At 36.6% G+C, this 18,965-nt stretch overlaps 1 protein-coding gene across 1 annotated transcript in view; it reads left to right on the top strand.

Annotated features, from left to right (window-relative positions):
• The window catches only part of VAV3 (vav guanine nucleotide exchange factor 3), a 350,186-nt gene that overhangs the window by 266,814 nt on the left and 64,407 nt on the right, over positions 1 to 18,965 (top strand). The window contains exon 20 of the mRNA XM_027058453.2: positions 18,610 to 18,746. Within this exon, the coding sequence (XP_026914254.1) occupies positions 18,610 to 18,746 (137 nt within the window). The remainder of the gene's footprint in view (positions 1 to 18,609; positions 18,747 to 18,965) is intronic.

The following is an 18,965-nucleotide window of genomic DNA, read 5'->3' as shown; positions in this document are numbered from 1 at the left end:
CTTTCTAAAAATTTTTACAAGCTCCTTAATTAACATCTGGAACCTCATCTTTTCCAGACCTCTATCCGTAGCAGTTGGAACATAGTTGGTACTCAGTAAATCTGTATTGAACTGAATTGTTAAGTCCAACTTTTTCAAAGGGAACACTGGTTTCTGGTGTGCAAATCCTCTAACTTCTATGATAAGCTGATGTATACTTTTACATATGTATGTACACACATATATACACATGTACACATATATGCCTATGCATACATTTATATATCTTAAGGAATTTATATATAGACACATACTTTGGAAGTTAAGAAGATGGTTTTCTATTGAGGCCAGTGGTCCTATTTTTATTAAATGCTTGCTTTTCAGATTAGTGTATATAAACAGTGAAAAGTATTACATTTGAATAATGGTAATTCTACACTAACTTTGTTAATTTATTTTTCAGAACACAAGAACAATGAATAAAAGATTCTAAGCCCACAGCAATATAGAACACAGACATGTTTATAAAGTGGTATTTTGATAGTTTTGCAAGAATCTTCAAGTGAAAATCATTTGTCTCTAATATCAACCACTCAGAGCCAAATTGAAACAATAGGAGTTTCATTTAGGATCTATAATAGCTGCGGTAGAATATGACTATAACACTATTTACTGGAATTATAGAAGGGAATTTGCCGGTACAGAAAGGCAAGACAATCAAATTTTTCAGCAGAAGTAAAACACTAGCAAACTCTTCATTTTGCAAATTGGCAATTTTTTTTGAAGCTCTGACCACTTTATTGGCAATTATCTTGAATCATGTTGCATGTAATTCTGCCTATCACTCTCTTCTAACTTTAATATGTTTGGTGAAAGAGGAATTTATACAGTCATGTTTTTCCCCATGCTTATTTTTCAATCCAGATCTCCCTAGATTTCAAAAATCTAGAGAAAGTTTAAGTTTAGAGAGGTAACAGGGGACCCAGAGATATTTTCAAAGCCCCTCTAATGGAATATTATGCATATTTATTTTAAGAGTAATTTTTTCCACCAGAAATACTTGATTAAGGACAATGCATTTCTCAACTTTTTTATTGTGAAAGTTTTTTGATAACCCAGGTTCACCTGAGACTTTTTAAAAAATATAAAAGTTCACATATTCAAATTCCATTTGAATAGAAAGCATATTTTGAAGTCCTTGAATAAACTTTGCCTTGAGTTTCCAATGGATCTTAACTAACTGGGTGAACTTTAGTAACAGATATCTCAATTATAAATGCTTTCCTTGGTTCATAAAATAGTTACCACAGATGTCTTTAAAACATAAATTCCTTAGCATATTTAAAATAAGATTAGGTTTATTAAGAACAATAGTTGAAAAACCCAGAGAGGCTTCAGCAAGACCAAGTTAGCTCTGATAGCCTGGGAAGCAGATGGGTGTGTCATTGCTATAGAGCCTCACTCAGGGTTGGGGAATTCTTGCTTTCTGATTGACATCTGCCTCATTCTGAAAGTGCTTTTGACTGCCAGTGTTTTAAACAGCAGTTGGGTAGAGTTTGAAACTTTTAGCTTCATTTCCTTGCCCATTATTTCTATGACTAATAGGTCTTTTTCTACCCATTCGGCACACAGAGAAGATGCTTCTGTTAGCATTTTTCTCTAAAGCATACAATATCACAGAGCTTCCTTTGTGGTAATAAATGTTCTTGCTAAGACCTCATCATATAACCTGTCAGTCTGGTTGGATTGGGGACATAAGAAACTTTAAGACCAGTGGCTTTGAATAAATCGTTCAACTCTCAGTGCTTTTACTAACATAGCAAAGATAACTATTGGACCTCCGAAACATTGATCATTGAGGAACAGCAGCATTTGGGCTCTAGAAAGCTCTGAGATAACTTAGGTCCCAGCTACCTTGCTGTTTCTACTTCGTGGACATATTTTTTTCCTCCTACAGAAGTCCTTTAAGGAAAAAGCCAAACTGAGTGGAGTAAAATTGAGAAGATAGTTTTCTATGCATGTTTTTGGAGCTACTCTCAAGTTCCAGCCCTAGCTATAACCTTTTTTAAAACAATTTATTATATCTTAAAATATGATTTTAATTGGAGAAAGGAGACTAGGTGAATTCATAATAACTAGTGGGAATGTAAATTTGTCAACAGTCTTATTTTGCAAAGTGGATCAGTGCTGGAAAGAAACATACCAACTCCTTTTTTTTTATTTTTTTAAATGATACAATCAGTTTAAATACAGTGCTCTGGTTTTAAAATTTCAAATCTGTATTATGTAAGTAGTTACTCACATTATTAATTAAAATTTAATTTGCTTTCAGAGATGTTTAATTTTTGCTTACAGGCACATAACGACTTGAAAATCTAAACAATTATTGTTCATTTGGGAGAGAAAAATACTCCCAACCAGTCTGGTGTGCCAAGTCTGTTTTTCTTGGCAGATTCAGTTAGAGAAATTGGTTATTACTGAGTTCCAGAGTATGTTAGGTATAGGCTAGGACTATAGTTGTCGTGATCTGTGTTCTAAGGCTGTATAGTCTAAAGCCATGCCTCAGTTGAAATAGAGAATTTGACAGTACGTATAATTTACAAAATGGCCCTGATTGCCATTATATTTGTATAAGCAGAATTAGTCAAGAAATACATTAATAATTTTTTATCAAATTATTTTTAAGTGTGTTTTTTAAAAATATTTTTATTTATTTTTTGAGAGAGCAGAGTATAAGCAGGGGAGGGGCAGAGAGAGAGGGACAGAGGATCTGAAGCAGGCTCTGAGCTGACAGGCTGACAGCAGCGAGCCTGTTGTGGGGCTTGAACTCACGAAGTGTGAGATCATGACCTGAGCCAAAGTCAGGCGCTCAACTGACTGAGCCACCCACACTCCCCTGAAATTTGTTTTTTAATGATGAACATTCATACAGCCTTTCATGTATTCAGCAGATATTTATTGAGAGACTATTGGGTACCACACACCATACTAAGAATAGTCAGTGGGATAATTCGTTGGTCTCTGACCTTGTGAAGTTTATAATTATGTGGGGAGGAGACATAATAATGCACAATTTATATTCAATCATTTCTATAAGAGTAATTCAAAAGGTTATGGAAACACAGTGGAACCAAGGGAGATCTCTGCCGGGTAGGTGGGAAGGGCAATCTAGAGTTGGCACCCAGAAGGGACTGGAGTGATCCCAGAAGGATCACAGAACTGGAAGGATCAGTGGGACCCTGTGTTGTGGGAGTACATGGGCTACTCGGCAGAGGAAGGTACACAGCACCTTGCACGCATGATGGGGAGTGGGGAAGTGGCAAGGCTGGGGCAGCAGATGAGCATGCCACAAAGATGCCCAGTGAAGGGAGCAGGCTGAGGAAGTGCCAACCGGCATTCCTTAGTGCCTTGCAGGTCCTGGCATGGGAACATGCCTTCCCAGAGGAAGGGCCGCTTTTTCCTTGCACCAATGTGCCATCGGTCTGCCAGGCTCACCCAGGGGAGGATGCTTGTTCTGAGTCAGAAAGAGGTGAAGTACTGACTGGGGGCTGGCGATTTGTAATGGCATGGTAGGAGAGCACTGGGTTGTACTTGTGTTAAGATCAGGACAAGGAGTTTGGGACTTGACTTTGTAGGCAACCAGGATGTTACTGAAGGATTTTGTTTAATGACAGCAACAAAAATGTTAATTAAAGAATCTTACAAAAGAAACATGTTGCCTGTAGAAAATTTAGATAATCAACAAGTTCTCATAATTTTGTAACTTAATGTAACTACTTAATGTAACTACATAATGTAACTACTATTTAACATGTGTCTTCCCAGACTTTCTTCAGTTTCTGTGTACTGCCTTTTAAAACATAAATGAGGTCTTATTGTATATACTGCTGGTTTGTAATATGCTTTTCCCCGCCTCGAAAACATACTTGAACATAATTCCACATTTCTAAGTCATCTTCTATAACATTATTTTTAAATTCCAGCTTGCTATTTAATTATAAAGATGAACCCTAGATTTAATTTCACCAATTCCCTATTGCCATTCTTTTAAATTGTTTTCAGTTATTTTATAGCATAAACTGTATTGGAATGAATATTTGAAAGATAATCTTAATGTTCTAGAAATTAACTTTTATTTAAAATTCCATAAGTTTTTATAATTTTAATAAGAGGAATTTTTAAAGTCCCATTTCTTAATGAAAAAATTTCATCCATATCACATTACATAACTATAGTCCTGTTGGCAAGTTCTTTTAGTAATGGTGTTTTCTCCCCATTGTAGGTACCTCCCCTGATGAGATTACCTTGATGATATCATGTTCGCTTGCTTTTTGCTTCCATAATACTTGGAATTCTTTTACCACAAAACTCATAATGCTTTATTATAATTGCCTGTATAATTTTTTTTTGTCTGTCAGATTCTAATTTTTGTGAGGGCAAGGACATAGCTATCTAATTTATTACTTCCATTCTAAGCACAAAGTAAGCATTAGAAGATTTTTTTTTAAATAATAAATAAAGGATAAACAGATATCTTAGATGGACAAACAGAAGCTGAAAAGCCAAAGCACCAACAAATAAATTACCTCCTTAGGGTCTCCTTTACCTTGTAGCCGTAGTGAATGATGAGTTTCATAAAGGGGGAAATGGATGTAAAGTGAGAGCTACCCTGCGTTTAAGAGGGAGGCTGTACAACCACCAGTGATTGTGGTGGCTTGGTGTGTGCTTGTGTCTTTCTGTGAAGAGATGGATGGATGTCTAGAAAAACTGGCACTGAGTTGGTTTCTTTTCGATTTACCTTGCTTCAAAACCAAGGAAGCTATGTATAAACCTTCAAATGCCTTCCCCCTCATGAAAATTAACATGAAAATAACAATTTTATAACTCAGCCTAGCAAAAAAAAGATACCTCCAACTTTAGCATCTCAAAAGTGGTGTTCACCATCGATGCTGTTATGTGAAGAATAGCTGTGTGGAAAAGGTCTGCAAAGAAAGGAATTCCCCTTTCTAAGCATTGCAAAGTTCAACATACTAGAGCCTGAAACTAAGAGAGAGAGTAAGCTCAGGAAGATAGAGAAAAGAAACCAACAGGGACAAAAAGCAGGTAGTCATGTATCCCTAAGACCTAACACAGTGGCTGATAGATAGCTGCTTAGTAAGTATTTCCTTAACAAATAAGACTAAATTGGGATACATTTCTAGAGATTCCAAGAATGTTACGTGAAAATAGAAAACATTTTTGTATCTATGTATTTATATGTAGTTATATTTACATAAAAATGTGAGCACTTCCTCAAGCAGTTGGATTGTCAATATTCCTGATCAGAGAAACTTCTGAATTCCAGGTGTTTTTTGTTTGTTTGTTTTATGGATATTGTGAAGAGCTGGAATCTATAGGATGCTTAGAAGTGTAAGTGGTTCTTCTTTTTGACATGAGCCTCTATAGCCATTTACTTCTTTACAAAAGTGAATTTGTTTGAATTTACCTAATGTCATTTCGTATGTATAGTTTTGCGGAAGTAACACATCAAACCTTTTAATCTCTAGCTATATGTTTTACAATGGTATTTTCCATATTTACATGTTAGTAACTTTATTGAGGCCATTTATCTGAAGAGGAGTGTGTTTTTTTATTAAAAAGATGTTTTGAAGTATTGTGCCCAGAAGAATTGAGGCAAAATGACATTAATGAAATACATCCTCATATAAATATTATGCCAGAATAAAAACTGGGATCCTAACGGAAGCTTTTCTAGTTATATTTGTCCTGTGGGACTGTACTAACAGCAAGTTGTTAGCAGTTTCTATCATGTGATTGTACCAATAAGCCAAGCATTTAAGTTACTGGGTGTACATTTTCATTAGTACCTGTGAAGCACCTGGAATTATCAGCAAACAACAAGCATGAAGACAATGTTTCAATTTTCAGTTGTGTTTCATGTTTACACTTAATACACTTACACTTTCATCATAAGATGTGTGGTATGAATCACACACAAAAAATATTCTGTCATGATCTTTGCATTGAATCATGTGTTTTGCTGTACCTCCTGTAGCTGTGTGAAACTTCAGATGACCTCTGTGGCAGTGTCATGCCGAGATCAAAAGTAATATGTTCAAGGTTATATGAACCACTGTGGTGTCTCAGAGAATTTATACCCAGAAGCAAGTCTCAGGACAAAATGTCAGGAAGGATTAAGTCCCTGTGTATAACAATTCTTTCTTGGCCGCCCTCTTCTGTAACACTCATTATTACCTGAGATAGGCAGAAAGGGAAAGTACAGAGAACATAGGCTATGAAATTTGAAATTCTGCTTAAATTTATTTTTTATTTTTTAGGCCATGACTCTATAGATGTGGAATTTGCTTGTAAATATCACCTTTGTACCATATTGGCCTAACCTTTGTTAGATGGTTTTGCTTCATAAGCTGAAGTCTTAACTTTAATTATTCAAGGAATAGAGATGAGTAAGGTTAGGCTTGCATGCAGGAGTGATGATGACTCATTTTCTGCTCTCCATGGCGACCCTTGCTGAGAGCTTTATTGAAGGACTGCCACAGGTAGCCAGAGACACAGAGGACAAAGGGCATTGCAGCCAGCACAGGGAGCTAGGCTAATTTCTATGTAATAGGAACTCCCATTCAGTAAGAGTTCAGCACCTTCTCTTGCATTCAACAAATCCAGATATCATCAAATAATGAAGATTTATATAAAGTACAGAGTAGCAACAGCAGTATTTCAATGCATAGCAAGTTGTGTTTGCTAATTTGTAAGTCACTAAAAATATGGTTTATCTGTGTTTCTTATAGCATTCAGGATAAATATACGATAAACTACTTATTAAGGTCATTTAAAACTCTTCAAAGTAGTATATCATTAGATAAAGAAGCTTTAAATAAAATTTAAGAATACATCTGTGAAACATTGCAGACATGGCAAAATAATACAATAGATGCAGATGTGCTTACTATTAAAAGTAAATGATAAAAGGCACAAGATTTATGCAATCTGAAGAAACAAGAGTAATTGGATATTAACATTTTGCTATTAGATCCTGTTCAGAAAGTTCCTATTTCCTTAAATCTTCAACAATGCTTAGTGTTACTGATTTGCAATATTTTGCCAATATAAAGAGTATAAATTGCTGTTTCATCATTTTGATTTCTCCCCCCAAAATACCCGACAATGAGCATCTTTTCACACATGTGTAATTAGCCATCCATATTCTTCTCACATTTTTCCACTGCTCTGTTTATATTCTTCTGATTTTTAGGAGTCCTTTAGACATTTGAAGTCCTCATCCTTTGCTTATGTCAATGTATGCATCTTTTTTAATGGCTTCTTCTTCAGAGTTTTAAATTTTAATGGGGACAGATTTATTGATCTTCATTATGTGCTTTTGTTTCTTGTGTAAGAAATCTTTTTCTACCCAATATCTTAAGAATGGTTAGATATATTGTCTTCTAAAAGCTTTACAGTTGTGTTTTTTCACATTGCATCTTTATTTCATCTGACGTGGTCTAGGTCCTCTTATCTTTTCCACTGGTCTATTTCTCTATCCCTATTCTAATGCTACACAGTTTTAACTACTACAATTTTTAGTAATTACATTGAAATTTAAGTATTTTGTGTGAAGATTATTTGATATTATTTTTACATGTAAATATTTTCTTATTTTCTGCAACATTATTAGGCATAGAGGGAACACTGGGCCTAACTTTCTTATGCAAACTAGGTCAATGTAAATAATTTATAACAAAAATGGTTGCATAGACCCAGTTAAGGGCCAACCATCCATTGACCCATATCATGTGGCAGGCAGTGTGCTAAATGCTACATACATAATTATCTCACAAAAGCCTCATTAGTATATTAATATACCCATCTTCCAGATGTATAAATGAAGTGTTTATGGCATTCAATCTTAGACCTCTTTGACAGAAAACCTATCTTCTTGACCATTATGCATGTTGCCCTCTCCTTTGGGCTCCTCTCCCTAGTTTATCTTCCACACAAAAAGAACCTACTGTATCCAACCTGAGTGACTTCACATTGTAGGTGACTCATCCAAACCTCAGCCTCCTTAATTTACCTGACACTGACTTTTCATCTCTAGGGACCTCTGCTCCTTCTCCATTTCAGTCATACATCCCCACAGCCACTCCTTGGGCCCTGTCATCACCCATAATTGTTCCATTTCTGAAACATTAAGTTCAAGTATCTCACTCTCTCACCCCAATCTTAGAGGCCTCCTGCTCATTGACCCCTCTGCCACCTTTCTATTGGTCAGTCCCCTCCTGTGTTTTCTCCCTTGACTAATCAGCTTTGTTTCCATGGCCCAACATGTGAGCCAGTCTTCTGCTTATGTCTGAGTCAACCTGTCTTTACTCATCTAGGTGGATTGTGCGGTCCTGCTGAAGAAAGTCATTCAAGCAAAAGGTTTATGCCTCTCCAAAATGGAGAGATTTATATACCCTCCCTATATCTGGCTGATGCCTACTTACACTTTGGTTTCAGCTTAGAGTCTCTTTCTTCCAGAAGTCTTCTCTGAGCACTTGCACAACAACATCACACTGCGTAAGAGTGTATGTATTCCTCTCTATCCCTATAAGATGCTAAGTGCCTTAAGGGAAGGGACCTTATCTCTTAGTAATTATTGCAGCCCCTAATACTTCTCATATTTCAGGACTAAATGAAACAACTCACAATAAGTTAAGGAACCAACCAAACTTACAGATGAACATGTTTTATTTTTTATTTTTTTTTCAACGTTTTTTATTTATTTTTGGGACAGAGAGAGACAGAGCATGAACGGGGGAGGGGCAGAGAGAGAGGGAGACACAGAATCTGAAACAGGCTCCAGGCTCTGAGCCATCAGCCCAGAGCCCGACGCGGGGCTCGAACTCACGGACTGCGAGATCGTGACCTGGCTGAAGTCGGACGCTTAACCGACTGCGCCACCCAGGCGCCCCTAGATGAACATGTTTTAAATAGCTCTAAACTCCAAAGTAACATATTCATAGGAAAGTACTTGTAACTTCTCAAAAGATTTTCAAACTTATTTTCTCAAGTTTTGTGCAAAATCATTGTATTTGGTCTTAGTAAAATTTGACCAAAACAAAGGTGTGTTCTATAAGGATCTTTCTGTTTAGGAGACAGAAAAAGCATTTGAAAGACAATAGAAAGCTTGATATATCTGGTGTCCTGGAGGAGTAGCTTATGAGTTTATCTGTTTGAGGAAATAACCCCTATAGAAATCTCAGAATTTGAAATGTGTACTGTTTCTGTTGCTTAGGTGGACACTCTGGATTTTTTTTTTAACTATGTGTTTGCTGTGATACCCTCTTGGATGTTTAATTAAACTTCGTAACTAAAAAGCACAAGTTACTGCCACAACTTAAGTTTCTCAGTGGTTAAATCAAAGTGCTTGTAAGAACAAATATTATAAATTGTTAAATACTTTAAGATAATAAAAAAGAAATACTAGTTTTTAGCACATAGCTTTATTTTAAAATTAACACTCTCATGAAGTATAAATTTCTCCTGAAAACTAAATCACTCCTTGTCAGCAAGTTTTAACCACATGCTAAGCACTGTGAGTGGGGTTAATAAAAGAAGGATGAATGATTTAGACAGTGTCTACTCTAAAGACAAAAATAATTATTTTGGGATTTTATAATGAATGAAATATATTTATTCTATATAGAGATAAAAAGAAAGTTACAGAAAAAAAAAAATAGGAACTCTTCTGTCACAGATTTTACTCCCTAGTCTCAAAGGGCAAACTGGGATATCCTTACTATTGAAACCTGAAAACAAATTCTGTAACTAGGCTTTTCAAAAGAGTTATAGCTCCAAGGGAGATGGAAACAGGGGCCTTAATAAATGTTGATTGAATTTACTTAACAGAGTTACTAATTAATGTTGCTTCAGAGAGCCAGTGCCCAAATACAGATTTCTTTTCTGCCCAGAGTTATGCCAGCTTTTGCCATACTTGAGCTCAGTAGGACCTTTTTGCTCTAACTTTGTTGATATTAGGTATTCGATGCATGTATATTAAAAAATAATTATTTTGGTACATATTGGGTTAAGCTGTCAAAAATTGCCTTTTTGTACTTCAGAAACACTCAACAGCAGCCAGTTCCAATGGTTCAATCCAGTATATAACACCAAGATGTTGGCAAGGAAAGAGAAGTTTTATTCATTATCTGGGGGAGTTTGTCTTAATTGAGGAGCAAGAAACACATAAGTGAAATGATCAGACTCTGTCCAAGAATTCAGGAGAAGGTCATTTTTAGGGTCAGTCATTTTTCATGTTGTATAAAGTTAGTGAGAAATCCATGGTTTGGTTTTAGAATTAAGTGCCCTATTAGTAGATGATGTGTTATATTCAGGTATTTTTGTAAACTGTAATTGCATATGAACTTTGTGTTAAGTGTCATTGGTGTATCGAGAAGTAAGGCAGAACTAAAAGTTCTATTTTAGTATGTTTTCTATGCATAATTCTGTTTTTACCAGTGTAACTGCCTTCTAGACGATTCATAACTTCTTGGCACAATTTCTTAATATTTTGACATTTGTATTTTTTTCTTTGAAGGTCCACAGACTAAATTTTAATAATTACTACTTTTATATTTTTATTATATCCTTAGGATGTGGGTTCTATTTAATTTTTATTATTTTTCAGATGATTGCAAGCAACCATATGTCTAATTATTTAAATAGCTTATTATGCTAAATTTGAACAAGTTGAAACCATAAGTCTGGTACCTTAGGTTGATAAAAGAAGCTTTTTATGTACAAAAAAAGATAGGAAGCTAAAAATTCATGGAGAGAATAAGGCTAACCTTAAGGAAAGTAAGAACAACGGGGAGTTGGGGGTGGGGGGTGAGACCAGGAAGAGAATAGATTTTGAATCGATGGGAGATGGGGGGAAAATGAAGATTTTAATGGGCAAAAAAACAAACAAAACCTACACTCTCCCTGAACTCAGTATATTCTACTTAACATTTCCAAATATCTTAAATTAGAAGATTATAAAAGACAAAAAATTATAAGCTAGTATCTTATTTTTTTAGTATTCCCAATTTATAGGAAGGAGGTAGAATATATACTCCCAGTATAATTGCAAGGCTGTAGAGATTTTGAAATGGAATCTCTGAACTTCCTGGAACAGTTTGAAGGGTCTGCTGTTGCTTACTAGCATTCCCAGGAGAATATTAAAAAAAATTTTTTTAATGTTTATTTATTTTGAGAGAGAGAGAGAGAGAGAGACTATGTGCACATACAAGCAGAAGAGATACAGAGAGAGAGGGAGAGAGAGAATCCCAAGCAGGCTCCTCACTGTCAGTGCAGAGCCCTACATGGGGCTCAATCTCACAAACTGTGAGATCATGACCCGAGCCTAGATCAAGAGTCAGACACTTAACTGACTGAGCCACCCAAGGCCCCCTCAACTGGAATATTTTGAATCTGATTCTTTCCCAGCTTCCTTGGGGAAGGTAGTGATTTATTCATTAAATATTAAGATCTGAAATAATCATGTGTAACCTTTCTAGAATCTTCCCTTATTTTTCCTAGTCAACCCAGCATTACACCCTTACTAGGTGATAGATGCGTGTTGAGAACACCATTTTTGGCTTTTAGCTAGCTATGTGCAACTGGACTTGAGTTGTTTCATATGTAAGTGAAAGTGTTTGACTAAAATATCCTAAGAACTTTCTTTGATAGAGTCACTATTCATGCTAGTGTACAGAGTTCCCACTGTCAGAACACTGGTATTTCAAGAGAATATACAATACAGTGTAGTTTCTCTTCTCTGTCCCTCTCCTTACTATCAATAGTGTCAAGAAAGAACGTTCCTGAGAAGGGGACAATGTTTTCTGTATATGTATATTCTTATGTAGATGTGTTGGTTGTTGATCTTTGGCCCCAGTGAAAAGGAATATCAACAAAAATTTTACCACATTCAAATGTAGATACACAGCCAACCTCCTCCTATGAAACATCACTGGTTTTGAGCAATAGTTATACATTTATTTGATTTCAAACTGAGGAGCAAACACGATTGTCTTGTTTCTTACCTTCCAGTGAGGACTGTCCCTTGGGACTGTTTCCCTTCTAGCCGCCTCCTCAGCCACTGGCACGTCACATATTCAGCCAATTTATCGTAACCTTTGGCTTAATCACCCTCCCCGATGCACTCAGGTGTGGTCAGAATAGCAGAATGATGTGGTTGAAGTGATTAAAACTTTCTGCACAAAGAATTGCACGTGGCCACTTGTCCACAGAGCCACAGAACTGCATGTGGACGTGTCAGGCACAGAGAGCACCACAGATTGTCGAGTCCAGTGCATTTTGTTGTTGGCATTGAGATTTGAGGCTCTGTCTTTAGAATGTACCAGTGGGACTTACTACTTCCTCCTAGAACTCACCTTATCCTGGAGAGCTCACAATCTTTCCCCACTTGAAGGGCAGTTCTGCCTCCTCTCTTCCTGCTTCCCATGATAACTCTGGACACCCAGCAGGGTTTAGATGACCCCCAAACGTATATTAGTCTGTATAGGAGACCTGTTTTCTGCCATAGTCCTGTTCCCTGCTGGTTGTAGAGAATTACTCATCTTGAGCCAGGAGGACTGAACTAGCAGTTGGTGAATACAGGTTCTGGTTCCGGTTCTGCTTCTAGCTAGCTTTTTGACTTCAGACATTTTTATTGACCACTTTGAATCTTAGTTTTATAAGGTAGAAAATGAGGTGGTTGGAGTAGGTGGTAATGTTCTTACTTTGAAATCGTGTGATTGTGTTCTTTTTCTAGCTTTAAAGAAGATGGTGGAGTTAACTCAGGCTATGTTTTTCAACTGGACTCCTCACACCCCTAGAGGGTGGTTGTTTTTGAGAGTTCTGACAAATACCTGGCACATTCTTGTAGAGCTTTGACCTTATTTAAGGATTTTAGGGAAACATTTCTTATCATTGAAATGTACATATTTGATGGAACAGAATATTAAATTTGCATGGATTTTACAATAACACATGCAATTTTGTAGTGCTTTTTATATTTGGTAGCCTATAAAATCTTTTTAATAAGTGTGGGGGGGGGGACTTTCAAAAGATGTTTCTATCTTTAACCTTTGATTTACTAATACTCCTATAGGTAGTGCCAAAGGGTGACTAGTCAGTTTTTATAAGGTTGGAGAAACATATCTCTATCTGATCCTTGTTTTTGTATGAGCGATGACAATGCTGTTTCCTTCATCTGACTCATCATTGTTTATAAAAGGAAAGAGTAGCCTTCTCTGGGTGAAAATTTTTGAAATCATTGATGGGGGTGTGTTCCCTTTGTGAACAATTAGTTCTTCAGACCAGTTTGTTTTCCGCCAAATCGTCTGTTTCAGTTGTTAACAGATGGTTTCCATTATGAGGCTCCTTTTGCTTCTCTGTGAAGACCAACCCATGAATGAAAAGTGCACTGGTTAGTAGGAAAGGGCCCAAGGAGGTGTGGTGGGCAGGGAAGCCCAGCATCCTAGCTACCTAACTTGCTGTCTGTTCATTCTGCACAACCTGCTCCTCAGATGTGATGGTTAGATTAGGAACTTCTATCAGGAAGAGCCCAGATGTTAACTTAAAGAGGATTGAGTTGGCAGGGTGCCAGACAGCACTTACTTCACTGTAGCTTTGTCAAAAGCAAGCTTGGAACCAGTGGTGGCTGGTCATGGTGAATTGCTTACGTACCCACAAAAATGTGATTTCCAAACCTGGCTAGGATTTGGAAACCACACCTAGGAAACATACAGAAACATAAAATACATATTTCAGGGTCCTACTGAAGGCTTTTCAAAAAAAAAAAACTCCCTGGAAACTTTATTGACAGGCTCATTTTGAAAAATGCCCCACTGGACAAGAGACCAAGCCTAATTATAGTGTATTTGAGTTCACCTGCCTGTTCAGTAGATGATAGGCTCATTGAGGGCAGGAAGTGTGTCCTTGCTCTGTTGTCAAACCACCATGCCCAGAACTTATGTGGCATTCAGGACGTTGAAGGAATGAATGAATATGTTATGCTTGTAATCAGCTTCCCAGGTAAACCAGCTACATTCTCTGACATCTTGTAGAACTAATTATTTTTTAATGTGGCTATGTTTAGATTTTAAATTAGGCCTCAGAGGTGAAAGGCCAGCACATTACTGACAGCCCATTTATCTGGTACACTGCACTCACCTCTAAGTTTTTGCCTCAGGGAAGCCCTTTGCATTAGGGGAGTGATATCAGCATCATGTGTAAATACTAATCTATATTGTGGCCATCACTCTTCTTAGAAGCCAAGAGGTTGATAGTGATATAGTAGGCTAAATTCATTGAAGTTTGACGGTTTATGTGAGAATTACTAGAGAAATGGTTTATTTATGGCAAACTTTCTAAAAGGATTCTACTTAGAATTAACTTAAAAAATTTTTTTTTAATTTCTTGGCATGTGTCACTCTTAGTTGCATTGAGTTGAGATTTGAAAGGAAATCTTGCTTCATTCAGATGCCCTTTCACTGCCATATTGTTTTGGAAAACTCTAGTGTTCCATGTAATTATATTGGCTTCAGTTTTATTTGACTAGAACCTGATGACTATTACTGGAATATAATCATAATTTAAGTATTGCTGATTCTTCAGTTTGTTAATTCTTCATGCATAAGATGACTTGGGGACCTTGTCTGATTTAAGACTAAGTATAATGAGTAGTATGAACAAAAGTTAAAGGGTAAAACTGTCCGAACTTTATGTATCAACAATGTAGTGAGCTGTGCAGCAAAGCATTTGTTGTAGGGAATGAAACAAGCCAAAATAACATTTGGCAGGAGATCTAATTTTGTCTTAGCCATTTTAATTATGTTCCTTTAGATAAAGATAACAGATTATATAAAGTTTTGGGAACTTCCAAGGTTGCTTAACTGTATATGTTGAAATTACATATGATTATTTCACATTTAATATCTGAAGGTAGAGTCATTTTTAATTTTCAGACTTTGCTGAGCAGCCCTGTAACTATACCAACATAGTCATTATAAATGCTTTTCTGGTGCAGAAAGAAACTAAACAACAACGGTCTGTGTTTACCCAAGAAGAAAGAGGCAGCTTTCTGGGATGAGTTGTGATTTGACAATATAATGAATGGAATTTATATTTTTAAAATCAGTTTTTAGAATAGCTTTTGGTTGTTTCTGATTGGTCAGAGTTAATGAGGGAAACTATCCTCCACTTTTGTAGTTTTGTAACATTTTGCATCTCAGAATTCCTGGAAACCTGGATAACTAAAGGAAAACGTGAGTAACTAGGGATTTTAAGCCTAAACAAATTTTGAAAGGCTAATCTATAAAAAGCAGATTTACCACCTTCTGCATAATTCTAGATGGAAGGAGGAAGGTCAATGGAGAGACGTTACAGAGATTTTAGAGTAAATTTTAGATAGAGTTTGTTAATAAACTACACACAACAATAAGTTGTCATAAGGACGTGTAGTGAATGTTCTGTGCTGGACGTTTTAAAGAAAGGTCAAAACTTGTCAGGAATATTTTACGGGAGAGAAGAAAACCTACACTAAATCAACACTAAATGGCTATTTGAAATAGGAGTATCTGTAAATCTAATTTCTTCTCCATTCTTGATCTCATTTATGAGGTGTGTGTGATGCCTGCTGTGGCGAGAGATTGTGTTAACAATTATATTGATGGTTGAGTGCTGACATGAAGTTTAACCCACTCTCTATTCTTATTTTAATCGCACTTTTATCTATCCATTAATGGGATTATATTCACCTTCTTAGCAATGTTACCATGTCTTTTTTTTTTTTCAATAAAAGGAAAGGAATAAACCATTTGTACTACCAGTATTGTAGAACTCCTCTTATATTCAGACATCAGAGGCAGGGGGCAAGGTATCAGAATTCATCATGTCACAGTGGCCTTCCTCTATCCCTTGTATTCTTTGATCTCTACAGCCCTATTGCCCTAATGACAGATCATCCTGAAATGGGAAGTGCTGACCTATCAGAAATAAATAGCCAGAGATTATTCTAACAAATGACTAAAAAATATAAATTCCATTGTAAACTCCTAACTCATCCCCACACACAAAAATATGAATCAAATTAATGCTGTATTTTGAAAGTCACTTATGGCTGAATTCAGGCTAGTAGCAATGTCTTTTTCACTATTACCTGGGCTCAACCATAATTCTTGGCAAAGGTCACACAATTTTGCTTTAGGAGTAAAGTCAGTAACATACCCTGTGTTGGTGTACTACTGGATGAACTTCCAAAATGAAGCTCATAGCCAAGAAGAAAGTTATAGCAGAAAAACACAGTAAATGAAAAAATTAGCAGTAAGACTATAAAAACCAAGTTCATCATTTCAAGGACTACTTATTTATAAGTAAGTTTTAAGACACTAAGATCTCATTTCTTGGCCACAGTATATTAATATATGTAATACTTTAAATTTTAAATATGGTTTTACTAGGTCATATGTAATGGGCATTGTAGTCTGTCAAAAAGGATAAATAAGGCAGCATTGTTCCATGCCTTGTATTTCACAGTCTTCTTTGTAGCCTGGGTATTCCATATGTTAATCCCCAATTTATATTTGGTTGGTGAAATGTCATCAAACTTAATTTTTTCCCCTAAATACTTTATGCATTTTCAACCATTTTCTTAAGAATGACTAACTTGAGCATGTTGGCAATAACAGAACTGTTGTGTCCGTCGGGCACTGCTTCATTTTGTCCCTGTGGATCTTGGCCAAGGAGACAACTGCAGAGAAGGCCAGAGCCCTTCTGAGAACTTCACTGGGCCCGGTATTTGAGGCCACATCAGTTATTTCAGGTTTAAAAACTCCCGTTTCTTGTCTTCAGCCTTTATTTTAAAATTGGCGTAAAAACAAAATTATCAAGGGAGCATACTAAATGAAATGCTTTCCTTGATCTAGAAATGCTCAGTAAAACTGAGGCTAACCATGACTTTGGCCCCCTAACATGGAATAACTAACTTGCAAACCAGATTCAACTTCAGGGTGCATCCTCTTCTGTATATTGAACTTCTAAATGAGTTGTGTGCATGTGATATTTAGGTTTCATGTAAAATAAACAACAGCAACTTAATAGAAAGTATAAAATAAGCTCTTTCTATACTCAAGGCATCTACAGTGTGTTGAGAGCAAGTCTGATAAACACTTGACTGACAAGAGTTCTCCTGTCAAGTGTTGTTTTTTGGGAAAGACAATAAAGTCTGCTCTTTGTGTACGGGTGCTGTCTTCTTGCATCTGGTAGGGAAACACTCCATGAGAGATGTGGGATTAGCACCATCCCTTCAGGGGTTCTGTGGCACAAGAACTGAAGCAAAGGGAAGATGTAGTAACTTGCTACATGTCTCAGCAGTTATAGCAGCTAAATTGGGGTGAAGGGCCCAATTCTTTTCAGCCCTTCTGCCTGATGGGTTGATAAGAAAAGTGTTGACTAAAGCTTTTCAGTTCTGTTTAGTTTATGGCCACACTGTTTCCTCCCATCTGGGGTGGTTGTTGAAAAAGGATAGTGAGGACTTCATGAAAGTGTTTGTGGAAGCATTTCATGTAGATACTGAGATCTGTGTAACTTGAACAACCTTTTTGAGGTAACTTGGGCATCTGGAACTGAATGACCATCATGCATCCTCCTACTCTATTGAGCGTGGTGTTTCCAGGTAGTTACAACTTCCCCGTGGTCAATCGTTAGAATAAAAAATCTTCAAGTGTAATAGGCAATGGCTTAAGTTCCTGAATGTGCACCAAATATCATGTTTATGAGTGTCCTGTCTCACAGGAGGGAGCATTTCACCTCTAAATGAAAAGGTGACTGTGAAGTTGTCCATTTGTGACCAATACTGGTACATTTAGGCCTGTGTGCAATTGAAGCTGCTGTTCTCAGACATGAAATATTGAACTGAGGCCTTCATTGCACATTCTGAGAAATACAAAGAAAAAGGACAGATCTGGATTTCAAGTGTTGTTGACGCTATTGGCTTAGACATGTTCCCTTTATTGGGTCTGTTTTGCAAACCTAAATTTGAGCCTGAAGAATTTCTCCATATAAATGTCTTAAGTATTGCAGTGGCACATCCATCACCTTTTTGCTTTTGAATTACAAAGATAACCTTAAGATATGAGCCTTATACTGGGCAATGTGATGCATACACAGAAAGGGTGAGCCTCCTTAGTGATGAAATCAGCCAATGCCCAAGAGGAAAGTAATAGGCAGAAAGGATAGAGTTGATGAAAAAATTGATTCTTTTCCATTAAACTGTACGTGATGTGTTTTTTATGAAGCAGGCATCAGCTGAAAGAAATATTTTTTCAACTACGAAGAGATGGATGGTGAGGGAGAGGAAAAGTATGTAAGGGATCAGGGGATAAATATGTGTCTTATTCCATTACTTTCTCAAATAATGAGAAAGTTCAAAAGCATTCCATTGTAGTTACTTCACATGTTTACTTGGCCTTTGTTGCTATTACAACTTTTTAATGTTAATGATGGCCTTGTTTTTATTTTAAAGTACATTTGGACTTCACGCGTCATTATTCTCTCAATTCCAAAAGTTGTGTTGCTTATTTTCAGGTTTACCAAAGATGCAGGTCATTAAGAACTATACTGGGACACCACCCCCGGCTCTTCATGAAGGACTCCCGTTACATATCCAGGCAGGGGATACGGTTGAACTTCTGAGAGGAGACGCACACAGTCTGTTTTGGCAGGTACTATCCAAATTACAGTGTTTGTTTTTGTTTTACTCGATGATTTATTACTGCTTAAAGAATAAAGCTCTTGTCTTTAGGAATTGATTGCATGCTTTTAGCTTCAGAAATTTTACATGATGTGGGGGAAAATATCTTTGATTAGCCTTCCTCATATTTACCAATGCCAAAGTGGCAGTGAACGTTAGAACACTAAAGAAAAATAGGATCAGTGCTGTG

Source organism: Acinonyx jubatus, chromosome C1 (assembly GCF_027475565.1).
Source record: "Acinonyx jubatus isolate Ajub_Pintada_27869175 chromosome C1, VMU_Ajub_asm_v1.0, whole genome shotgun sequence".
Taxonomy (NCBI): Eukaryota; Metazoa; Chordata; class Mammalia; order Carnivora; family Felidae; genus Acinonyx; species Acinonyx jubatus.
The sequence above is the reverse complement of the archived record's forward strand: the minus strand, read 5'-3'. Positions and strand labels throughout refer to the sequence as shown.